The 12806-nt window shown below is 40.2% G+C and overlaps 1 protein-coding gene across 1 annotated transcript in view; it reads right to left on the reverse strand.

Annotated features, from left to right (window-relative positions):
- Positions 1-12781, reverse strand: part of Mosmo (modulator of smoothened) — a 59043-nt gene extending 46262 nt beyond the window's left edge. Inside the window, exon 1 of the mRNA XM_078024245.1 lies at positions 12639-12781. Coding sequence (XP_077880371.1) covers positions 12639-12744 — 106 coding nt within the window. The 5' untranslated portion in view covers positions 12745-12781. The remainder of the gene's footprint in view (positions 1-12638) is intronic.
- Between the last annotated feature and the right edge of the window lie 25 nt (positions 12782-12806).

Raw genomic sequence — 12806 nt, forward strand, 5'->3', positions numbered from 1 at the left:
TGCATATTTAGCTTTCTCCAAGAGATCTGGCATAAGGCCACAGACTATCTCTAGATGTTAGGGAGAACAAGAAGATTGACAGAAAGCTAATGGCTTAGTACAATCTGTCATCATTGCAGGAAAATCCCCAATCCATGTTGTTATTATTATTATTATTATTATTGGTACCAGGGATTGAACCACTGAGCCACATGCCCAGCCCCTTTTACTTAGAGACAGGGTCTTGCTAAGTTTCTTAGAGCCTCACTAAATTGCTGAGGCTGGCTTTGAACTTGAGATCCTCCTGCCTCAGCCTTCAGAGCTGTTGGGATTACAGGTATGCACTTCCATGTTACCTTTGATATAGAGAACACTGACATACAAACATCTGGATAGGCTGCCAGGCACTCTTTTCCCTTAGTGCATGGTGGGAAAAGGCATCAATTTAAGCCTCAAGGGCACTGTTACAGTGTATGTGGTAAAAATGAAGCAGGCAACCAGGCATATACCACAATGATATATCTTAGTTTAAAAACATCAGATTGCTTTTAGTGATTGTAAGGTAGGTAAAAAATCAATTGTAATATTTACATTCTGTGTATCATATGTGATAAGAGAGCAATCCGTTGAAGTGGTCAACAAGAAGGTATAATATGTACCTGTGTTGTGGTAGGTGTTTCAGATATATTAACTTTAATTCTTACAACCACCTCTCAAGGTAAGAAGCTATCAACCCCATTTACAGATGCAAAAAATAAAACTCAAGAGGCCTAGTAACAAGCCCAAACCCAAACAGTTGGTAAATATCAGTCAGAATTTGAACTGAGTTCTGACTTCAATCCCTTTTTTTTTTGGGGGGGGGTGGGCGGCAGTAACAGGGATTGAACTCAGGGGCACTTGACCACTGAGCCACATCCCCAGCCATATTTTGTATTTTATTTAGATACAGAGTCTCACTGAGTTGCTTAGTGCCTCGCTTTTGCCGAGGCTGGTTTTCAACTCTTGATCCTCCTGCCTCAGCCTCCTGAGCCACTGGGATTACAGGTGTGCACCACTGTGCCTGGCTCCACTCCTATACTCAGAATTCAATATCACATATACATATATATCACATTAAGTGATGGCATTCAGAGGTTGAAGGAGAGACAGGAACTACTTTCCAGTTGGAGAAAATAATAAGTATTTTGGTAATTTTTCAGGCACCAACAAAATTATCTACACCCAAGCCAGAATTAGAGCCCAAATTCTTTTTTTTTTTAAGAGAGGGGAGGGGGAGAGAGAGAGAGAGAGAGAGAGAGAGAGAGAGAGAGAGAGAGAATTTTTTTAATATTTATTTTTTAGTTCTTGGCAGACACAACATCTTTGTTTGTATGTGGTGCTGAGGATCGAACCCGGGCCGCACGCATGCCAGGCGAGCGCGCTACCACTTGAGCCAAATCTCCAGCCCGAGCCCAAATTCTTTATAGGCATTCTTCCAAATAAATAAATAAATAAGTCAATCTACCTCATATCATAACCAAACTGGTATATAAAATATTGCTTTCTCCTTACTCTTTCTAGCCACAGCCCCCCTCAACAAATAATAACAATACTAGCCCAGTCTAGTAGCCCATCTCATGGCTACCAATGAGGATCATTGTGGGAAGCCATTTCTGACACGTGATTGGGCGGCTCCCGGTTAGCGTCTGAGGGTTCTGGCTGAGTCGGAACTTTCCCGACCCTTTCCCGATGAGAGAGCCCACCCGTGTGGGGGTGTGCCTGACCACTGACCCCGGGGGCCCAATCACTGACCCTGACCTTGGAGTGCAGTCCCCCCTCAACCTTCATTGGATGGAATTCTCCCCTGAATCTCTTGTTCCCCAGTAAAAAGCTACTCCCAGGCGTGTTCACTCCCTCTCTCCTGCTAGCCCTGAGTAATCCTCGCTGCCTTGCTGGGCGGTTAGAGGAGGGAACTAGAGAGGGGAGCCGTCTGGGACCTGGCAATAGAAATAAGGTAACTGAGTCTGTGTGTTTTATTTCGATCTCATCTAGCTAACTCTATGCCAAGAACCTCATTAAAGAAACCATTGCGCTGGCCGCATGGTGGAGACCATGCTCCAGCCACTTCCCTCTCATCACCTTGCCTCCCATGGGAGACCTTTTACTCATTAGTAGTGGCTAATCTCCTCCACCTGCCACAAATACAGATGCCCTCCTCAGCTCCACTGTGTTAACTCTACCTCCCGAAATCTCTTAAATAAACATTCTCCATAATTCCTCTTGATTCCTCCTCTGATAAGGCAATTTGTAAATCAGAAATACAACCCAAATATTGTTGACAAACGTCAGAAGAATCCCAGTGAAGTACCTATATCACACAGAAGGAATGTTTTAAGCTTTGAAGTCAAATGACAAGTTAAAGAACAATAAATTAAAGGGAAATAAACTACATTTTCTTACTTCTTTTTATCTTTTCAAAATACCAAGCTGGGCATGGTGGCACATGCCTATAATCCCAGTGGCTTAGGAGGCTGAGGCAGGAAGAAGGCAAGTTCAAAGGTAGCCTCAGCAAAAGTGAGGTGCTAAGAAACTCAGTGAGATCCTGTCTCTAAATAAAATACAAAATAGGGCTGGGAATGTGGCACAGTGGTTGAGTAATCCAGAGTTCAATCCCTGATCCCTCCAAAATTTAAATAAATAAATAAAATCACAAAATAAAGCAATTGTTCTGCTTTCTACTATTTTAGTTTTATTATAGAAGTAAATAGCTACAAGGTGGTCTTACTGACTAGCCTAACTTCTTTTAATATTTATTTTTAGTTGTAGTTGAACACAATATCTTTATTTATTTTTTTGTGGTGCTGAGGATGGAACCCAGGGCCTCATACATGCTAGGGCACTCTACTGCTGAGCCCAATTCTAGTACCTCCCCCGCCTCAGCTTTAAAATTTTTTTTAGTTGTATATGGATTCAATGCCTTTATTTGTTTTTTATGTGGTGCTAGAATTGAACCCAGTGCCTCACACTTGTGAGGCAAGTGCTCCACTATTGAGCTTCAACTCCAGCCCCTAGCCTAACTTCTTTACTGACCCAAATAATCAACCAGTTAACCTACAAATTAATTCTCCTTTTATAATATTTTCTAAAAGTTGGGAATGACTTTATGGTATCTTATTTTCCAAATGAAAACCAACAGTTACTTCTTAAAAAAAGAGACTGAATTCTGTGGACATGGAGCTACTAAACATTAATTTGATAATATATAACCAAATCTCTTATTTTTACAGTTACCCCACTCTGCAAAACTTCCAATCTTATTCCACAGTCCCTGTTAAAAACTTTTGTGGCAACTGTAACATTTCAAGCTGAGGCTGAATACTACCAAAATCAAAGATCAATAGATCATATTCCTTCTTCTCAAGGAATTTTAAAAGTCTATACCATAAAATAGGGCAAGTAACACTCAAATAACCATGATATAGATGTGCTCCCCCACAAAGTGTGAAAAATCACTTCAGGTAGGGGACCAAAAAAGATTTTTATGAAGACTGCAGTTAAAATCCACTTGGAAGATGGATAGGATATTGATGAAATATGGACTGGAATTAGTGAGAAGGCACTTCACGCAGAGAATAAAACATAAGAGGACTTAGAGATGAGAACAGAAGTTGTACTTCAGAAATAGTCAGACTAAGAGGGGCTAAGAATGTAGGTCTTTACAGGAGAAAAAAGTGAATCTGAGTTTGGAAAGGTAAATTAGAGTCATACTGTGATCATCTTTGAGTGCTTTTTGTTCCGTGGAAGAAGAGGCACTGAAGTTTTCTCCTGTAAGCACATGCAGTGGTCAAGAGCCAGGATCAGCTTCTGTGACCTTGGGCAAGTTAATTAACTTCTCCTCAACTCTATAGGGCTGATAACAGCTTGTATACAGGAATGATGTGGGGAGGAAAGTAGTAAACTTCTGTAAAGTGTCTAGAACAGTATGTAACAAAGTAAAAGATACATAAGTATTATTATATTTGTTCTTTAGAAAAATAAACAGCAGCAATATAGAGAAATGAACTGGAATAGAAACTTCCCTGTTTTCTATCTGCTTTTAAGGACAAGTACTTCCCCAAACTTCCTAATTATTTAAATACTCATTATTAAATGTAATCACCTGGTCAGGTATGGTGGTACATATCTATAACCTCAGAAACACAAGAAGCTAAGGCAGGAGGAGCACACAAGTTCAAGGTTAACCTCAACAAATTAGTGAGATCTTGTCTCAAAAATAAATAACTAACCCACTGAATATCCAGTACGAGTTCCACATAGAGCATAAATACTTCAAATGCATTAGTTGTAAGTGTAATGAAATCCAGTGTTTTAGGAAATATCCATGGGAAGATATATTCATGGTATTATCAAAACTTTGGTATTTTATTTATTTATTTTGGGATGGTACTGGAGATCAAAACCAGTGCCTTGTGCATACTAAGTAAACACTACCATTGAGCTACATCCCCAGAACAATGATGGTACTTTATCAATCAAATGATTACATTTTTGATAGTCTAAGAATTGGTAAATAGTCAATAGAACTGATCTGAATATGGCCTATTTTTGAAAATAATTTCTACTACCATAGCTGAAAGCAGACCCAATAATGTTCCAGGTAAACAACTTACTATGAATATAATGCAAAAGGGAGGGCTTGTAAAATTTTGTTCTACCATTTTTGGGGGGGGGGGAGTGTTTACTGGGGATTAAACTCAGGGGCATTCGACCACTGAGCCATATCCCCAGTCCTATTTTATATTTTACTTAGAGACCGTGTCTCAATGAGTTGCTTAGCACCTTGCTTTTTGCTGAGGCTGGATTTGAACTCATGATTCTCCTGTCTTAGCCTCCCAAGCCGGTGGGATTATAGGCATGTGCCACAGCACCCGGCTTGTTCTACCATTTTTTTACTTGATTCACCCAACTGCATTTTCTTTATTCCTATTTAATCTCTAACTATACAGTAGGATATGGTCCTTAGTTAACAGATCTATATTAAAAGTCAACAGCTGCCTTTTTGCTCAATATATACAATAGCAAGTGTCAAGATGCCAAATGTGACATTTTATTTATAGAAAAACTAGTATAAAGAGACGTACAACAGTACAGCCTTTTTCTAATTAAAAATAAATAAGTTTAGTGGTGACTTAGAGAAATGGTTTGCTTCAATACTGAATTGAAGCCAGGGTGGGAGTGCACAACTATAATCCCAGCTACTCAGGAGGCTGTGGCAGAAAGTTCATAAGTTCAAGGCCAGCTTGGGCAATTAAGTGAGACCCTGTCTCAAAATGAAAAATAAAAAGGCTGATGATGCATCTTACTAATAGAATGCCTCTAGATTCAATCCCCAATACACACACACAGAAAAAGAAAACAAAAGGGGGTGGGATATAGCTCAGTGGTAGAGTTCCCCTGGGTTCAGTCCCCACTATAGAAAAAAAGAAAAAAAAAAAAAAAAAAAACAATGTGAGCATACATGAAAACTTCCTGTAAGCAACTGTATACATGCTGGGTGGTACATACTCAGTAATACATGTATCACTGATACCAACACCCAGACTCATATGCTTATTATTTTGTCAACTCCAAAACAAATCTCAAAGGAACATCACATTTTACTTGCTGAGTTTCTGGCAAGGATTCTCCTCTGTACAATTTACAATTAACAAAAGAATACATAGTAACGTTTACATAGATATAATACTGAAAAGTGATTTGGATCCAGGAACTTTAATAAATCTATAGTCAATAAAGGATGAAATAGCCACTACTCTCAATCTACTGTTACCAAGTGAGCAGGTTTGTAATCATTAAACTTTTTAGGAGCTAGTTATTTGTTGGGCAAGGAATTCTAGAAAGCACTTGGAAAGCATGTAGCTTTAGAGCTTGAAAGCATTATGACAACCAAAAAGATATGTCAAGCTTACATAAACCACCACAAACAGATAAAGCAGTAAATATGAAATTTATATCTACATGCTGTCACTGTTGTTACAGTACAGCCTAATCTCCTGGTGTACTTAAAGGAGGATATCAAATAAGGTCAGTATATAAATAATTATCTATTCAGGTTGCTTAAGCTATTACTTATAATGTAATGATAACAATTTCATAAATAGTAGCACTCCATTATGTGTCCAGATTTCCCCTATAAGATTATGCAAGATGGCCCACTGCTTAAGTATGAGTATAAAAGAGATATAGGAAAAACAAATTCACAAATTTGTATTATAAAAACTAATGGTAACTAGAAGAAATTTTATTCCATAAATTAAAACTTAATTTTCAGTTATACTATTTGCCAGATTTCTATAAAGAAAGAAATATCTCACCTATTTAAAACTTAATTTTCAGAATTTGAAGTGACACAACTGACTCTTAATACTCCAACTACAAAGCTTTATAGGCCGGGCGTAGTGGCACACATCTGTAATCCCAGAGGTTAGAGAGGCTGAGACAGGAGGATCATGAATTTAAAGCCAGTCTCAGCAACTCGGCAAGACCCTGTCTCTAAATAAAATATAAAAAAGGGCTGGAGATCTGGCTCAGTGGTTAAGCACCCCTGGGTTCAATCCCCACTACCAAAAAAATAAATAATAAAACTTTACAGCTACCAGCTCTTAGATATATTCCTTTAAAAATAACTTCTGAACTAAGTGATTTCTATAATCCACTGTGGTACTGTGGTTAATACTCTTTAACCTATAGAACAGAAAAGAAAGTTGGGGTCTAAACCTGTACAACAACTAAAGGTGCTAAAAGAAGTCTTAATCAGTTCTGAATGAGGTAATTTTTATTAACAAAAAAACCTCCAAGATCAATTACCTGGCTAATAGTGACACTGGGACTTAACCAAAACCTGTGCATCCTTTCTACTATGCTAGGCTGCCTATCACTTAGAAAACCTTTTCAACCTTAAAACCTTTTCAACCTGATGCACTCCTTGGATTTGGTACTTACAGGTGTCCCATTAAGTTCACATTACCACTACAATTGTGTAGTCTGTCTACCCAGATTGGATCCAGGTGGGTTTCAGGAATAGTCAACTACAGACACATCATGTTGCCTTAAATCTCTTTTGGGAAAAAGGCAGGGCATATGTAAACAGATAATACAAAAGAGAAACACAAAAAATTCAGATGCCTTAATCTTTCCCATTAGTTAAATCTGTTCAATTCAGAGGTCCAGTAGTAGTAAGAAGTCGCTGGTTCCCAAATATAAGTCACATTCTCCAATATCCTCTTTACCAGTAATAAAATAATTTAGCTCCTATTTATTCATTTTTTTTTTCTTCAACTGGCTCAAAATACAAGCAGGGAAGAAGGTGCCAGTTTTTGAGATGCCTTAAATACTAACATTCCATTTAAACAAATTAAAAAAGAAAGAACAAGAATGAAAATATTTTTAGGTATGAATATACTAACTTTAACTTACATAACCATTCTAGAGAAATTCTGATTAGATACAAGGGAGAAGTTCTTTCCTGCACATGAAAGAGGCTTTTGAGAAACATCTAGAAATCTTCATAAAAAACCCTATGCAAATCCATCTAGAATGATAGTTAGGCTGGTATAATCGTAAATGGTCACTAAAGTCTTTGCTAAAGAGATGATGCCTTTAATAAAGGGATCTGTGAATCAGAACAACTTGCTTAACTGTTGATCTTGCTAAAATTAAATAAACGATCTCTTTTTTTTTTCCACAAAGGCTTTGTCTCTTTAAAGAATGACAGTGAGGTTTAAGAAACTTTTACAAAGCAAAAGCTATCGTTTAAGACTGAAACCTAAATTTTCCCTTCCCTCTTCTATAATCTAACAAAAATTCCACCTCTGAGGAATTTAAACCTTGGTAAGATAAATAAAAGTTGTACATAATTAAGATATAGGTAATACTTAGGCAAAAAGTAGTGCTGGGGACAGAAATCAGGACCTTGTGCTTATTAGCTGTACATTATAACTCAGCTATAACCCCAGCCCCGAAATCTTCTTGAAGGGAGACTTTGACACATTGAAACTCAAATCTCAAGTGCAAAGTATTGAAATGTGGAGAAAATGTGGAAATGACTATTTCACATCAGCCAGATAGAAAAAGCCTAAGGGATCAAATCAAGTAGAATGTCAAAGCACTTCAAAACTATAAGGCACTACAAAAAAAAGGAAAATTTCTACACAGCCAGTGTGGTGGCACACATCTGTGATCCCAGCAGCTCTGGAGGCTGAGACGGGAGGATCGAAAGTTTAAAGTCTGCCTCAGCAAAAGTAAGGCGCTAAGCAACTCAGTAAGAGCCTGTCTCTAAATAACATATAAAATAGGACTGGAGATGTGGTCCAGTGTCCCTGAGTTCAGCCACCCCACCCCATACCCCACTCAAAAAAAAGTTGCTACATAATCCACAAGCTATTAGAACAAGAAGATAATGTTGTCCCAAACAGACAAAAAGAAAAAGAAACATTTTCCCTGGATCTGGACCACTAAAATTAAGACTAAAAACTGTGAGCATCCAAGGTATGGCCCATAATCTTATGGTAATATAGTTTATCAGTTGTGATTTTAGGAAGTTATTTGATCCAGTTTTTGCCATTTTATATTTCATTTCCTTCTGGGGTAGTTTAAGCAAAAGCTGAGGAACAGATTAGAGTGCAGAAATGAAAGACTAGAAGAAGAGAGACTGTATAGGAGTGATGAATAAAATTCAAAGCCAAGAGGGTAAACATTTAACTTGCTCTAAGTCTGGAAGTTTTATTCTTGATGTTTCCTTATATCCAAGAGCACCTAATAAAGAGATGTCATTTCTTACAGTAACAAGTCCAGGGCTCTAACTACAAAACTGGGATTCTGACACCTGTTCTTATAAACTAGAACAATATCTTTTATTGAGCACTTGCTATGTGCCAGGTACTTTCTAACCTCATGGATTAGTGAGGTTAATCACCACAAAACAATGAGATGGCTATTATTTTTATCCCTGTTTTACAGAAGAGAAAACTGAGATGGAGAGGCTAAGGAAATTGAACTAAAGTACAGTACTGGTAAGTGATGAAGTTTGGATTTGAGTCCTGAAATTTCCCTTAAATAGTTCACTGCAGTGGTTTTCAAAATTACATTCACAGAACCTTTTAAATCCCAAGAATTAACTGAAACTTTTATAGAATGAATCCGGTACACCAAAGGGAACACATTAACTTTTGCTGCCAGGTAAATTCACTTTTGTGAAGACCCTAGAATAAAGCTGGTCCTAGCCTGGCACAGTGGTACATGCCTGTAATTCTGGCTACTTAGAAGACTGAGACAGAAGGATCATTGGAGGCCAGCCTGAGCAACTGAACAAGACACTTGTCTCGAATATAAAAAACAAAAATGGCTGGGGATGTACCTAAGTGGTAGAGAACCCCAGTTTCAATCCCTAGTATGGGATTGGGAGGTGGGATTGGGAGGTGGGAATGGGAGGGGAAGATAGGCAAATGATGACACCACAGTGGTTCTATTACCTCAGAGAGACCTTATTGAAACATCTTGTAATTATTTCATTGATTTGGAAAAATAACTTTGCATTTTATTTATTTATTTATTTTTTTGGTTATTTGGTGCCTGCTATTGAACCAGGGGGTACAGTCACATCCCCAGCCCTCTTTTTGTATTTTATTTAGAGACAGGGGTCTCACTGAGTTGCTGAGGTTGGCAATCCTCCTGCCTCAGACTCCCAGGCCACTGGGATTACAGGCGTGCACCACTGCACTGTTTTTTGTTTTTATTTTTAACTCAAGACTGCATCTGTCTGCTCAGGTAAAGTTGAACAGTGAATGCTAAAGCAAATACTAGGAAAAGTTCAAGTGCATCTTATCACAGCACAAGAGTACAACAATGAAAAGAACATATTATCGAATTCACATATCAAGATTCCAAGCTACCAGATTCATGGGCATGCACCACCACGCCCACCTTATTATTCCCCTTTTAAGCCACAGAATATCTAACTGAAGGGTAGAGATGGCAAGAAAATTTGTTAAGAAAAAAAAAATCACATCCACTACTCCATTTCAGTCGCACACTCTCACTGTTACACTGTGGAGCTTGTGCCCACAATCCCCTGTCATGCTACTTTGCCATACAATTATTTCCACCCAGACTGATCCTCAGTATTATTTGATCCACTGTTCCATTGACTATAAACCATCTGCTACTTGACTGGCCAACCCTTTATTTACTTCTGCTTTTTATCCAGCGGAGCTTTCATAAGCCATCATTACAAAGATACTTTGGCCAACAGCAGGGCATGGTGGCACACACCTGTAATCCCAGCTACTAGGGAGACTGAACTCTGAGACTGCTGAATTCCCTCAGCAATTTAGGGAGACTTTGTCTTAAAAATTAATTAATTAATTAATTAATTAAAAAGGGGGGGCTGGGGATGTAGCTCCATTTTAAATTGCCCTGGGATCAATCGGGTGCATGTGTGTATACAAAGATACTTTGTCCAATACTATACATCTTGATTGCTTTGTCGTTTTATTGTATATATCTGGCAAACCCTAACCTTCAATGACACTTTCTACAGGATCTCACATTAGTACTCTGGATGTTTCCTTATTCCCAAGAACATCTAGAAAATTAACCTACTTCAGCTACACTGGTACCAAAGTAGCTGAGCACTACTAGAAAAGTCAGTAGAACAAACAGGTTATCACACAGTATGTTCCTCACTACCAGCTTCCACAAGGCAGCCATACAATCCTACCACGTTGGCATGCTCTTTCTGCAACTTTTTATTTGAACCTTCTACTTCCTTCAAACCTTGAACTATCATCCCTCCTATGTCTGGCAATTTACAGTCAATGACTTTGCCTCTAAATCGGAAAGAGTTGAACTCATCCTACCCTTGCTTTCTTTTGAATGAAAGAGAAGTTTGCTATGTTCCATCTTCTCTCAGAAATATTATACCATTATTTCTTTCTTCTCCTATATAGTAATACTTTCCTCTCTCAATTATAACAGTCCCAGGGACATTTAGTCTATCAGGATTTCCCGTAATACTCCTTTACAAAAAGGATCCCTCTGTTAAAGACAGTGAAAATTCATTGTCTCTAAGTCTGTAAAGCCCCAAATAAAGTTTCTTAAAAGGAGTCACTACATATATAATTAGGATTAAAAACAACAATGGTAATGAGCAGGATGTCACACATATAATTGCACAAATTGTCTGGAATCACCAACACTTTCAGAAACAGTTGCACCAAATTCTAAACCATCCTGATACTTTCTTATAGGCTTTACAATGAAAAGCTCTGCTGAAACTCCACAGCCAAGAAAAGTAGCAGAATTCTTTAGTGTAATTTTAATAACCAGTAAATGTGACAGCACGATTTTGTGTCACTAGGTCTAGATGGGGGGGGGGGGAGAAGGAAGGGAGGAAGAAGCAACAAATGCCCCAGCTACAGCTTCTTTTTTTTTTTTTTTAAGAGCTAAAAATATTGCAGGATAAATACAGAACCATAAGTAACACTTAAGAACTAAGTTTGACAGCATAGTGTTACATTTTTTGTAGCAAACTGTTCATGCAAGGAGTTTGACATTCCCAATCCTCAATATTCCCTTTGAGTGCACTGGATAAGCAGTTACAAACAAACAAACAAACAAACAAAAAAAAGACTCATTCCTTAATTCCTGACACCTGTTTACATTAATTAAAGATTGAGTCTCACAGATCTACAGGAAGGAGAGAGATGGGGAGGGAGAAGAGATGAACAAGCTGAGAAAAATCTTGCCAGTACATTCACCTGAGATACCCGCCTCTTTCCTGGAGGGCAGCACCTTGCCCCTCCTGTCTACAGCTCCGTGGCGTCACAGCAGCCGCTGCTACTGCTGCTGGGCTGCCTGCAACTCTAATGTGTTATTTAATTTTGTAACTACTATTAAGACCTCTACAGTGTTTTTTGTGATGCGCTGGAATGAAAGATGCTCCATAAAATGAAGTTTATTATTAGTATCATTATAGCTCCCGGGCCTAAAATAAAGCAAAATTATAATCACTTACATTTCAAAGGAAAAATTGGAAGCCACCAGTGTCTCCAGCCCCGCCAAGAGGGCAGGGGATGGGCTGGGGACGGGGGTCTGAGATCCTCAACCTCCTCCACCCGACCTGCCCCCCTCAGCTCTCCCTGCACCGCCGCGGGGGCACCGCTTCCCGGGTGCAGCTTCCTCGGGGAGCCAGGGTGGGGGTCCAGGGTCGGTCCGGCTGCCTCGCCCCGCAGCTCTCCCCACCCGCTGCCTCGCTCCCGCCCCAGCCTCTCCGCCTGGATTCTAATTCTCTCTCAGTTTCCTCCAGTCTCCCACCTTGACTTTTCCCCCCTCTTTTTAGAATCCTCCCTGCACCCGCTTCTTCCCCGGTGCCGGGCGTCAGCCCTGCCCGGGTCTCCTCGGCCACTTTTTGCACAGGCCGGGGGTACCGCAGGCGGCCGGGTCTCCGTCCCCTCCCCTCGCGCCCGGCTCCGCGGCCCGGCTCTCCGCTCCGCTCCGCCTGCCTCCCCTCAGGCCGGCCCCCGCCCGCGCCGCTCCGGCCGCCTGTCCCCCTCAGCCCGGGTCCCCGCGCCGCCCTCCGCCTCCGCCAAGCCCCCGCCCGGCCCCGCGCGCCCGCCGCTCACCCGCCGACTCCCCGGTGTTGATCCAGTCGGGGTTGGCGATGCTGGCGATGGCGAAGATATCGGCGGCCAGAAAGAGACATCCTGAGATGATGGTCAGTTTATCCATCTCCCCGCCCCGCTCCCCCCACCCCCCGAGCCCCGGGCAGGCCGCGGCCTCAGGCCTCCCGC

Source organism: Ictidomys tridecemlineatus, chromosome 10 (assembly GCF_052094955.1).
Source record: "Ictidomys tridecemlineatus isolate mIctTri1 chromosome 10, mIctTri1.hap1, whole genome shotgun sequence".
Lineage (NCBI taxonomy): Eukaryota > Metazoa > Chordata > Mammalia > Rodentia > Sciuridae > Ictidomys > Ictidomys tridecemlineatus.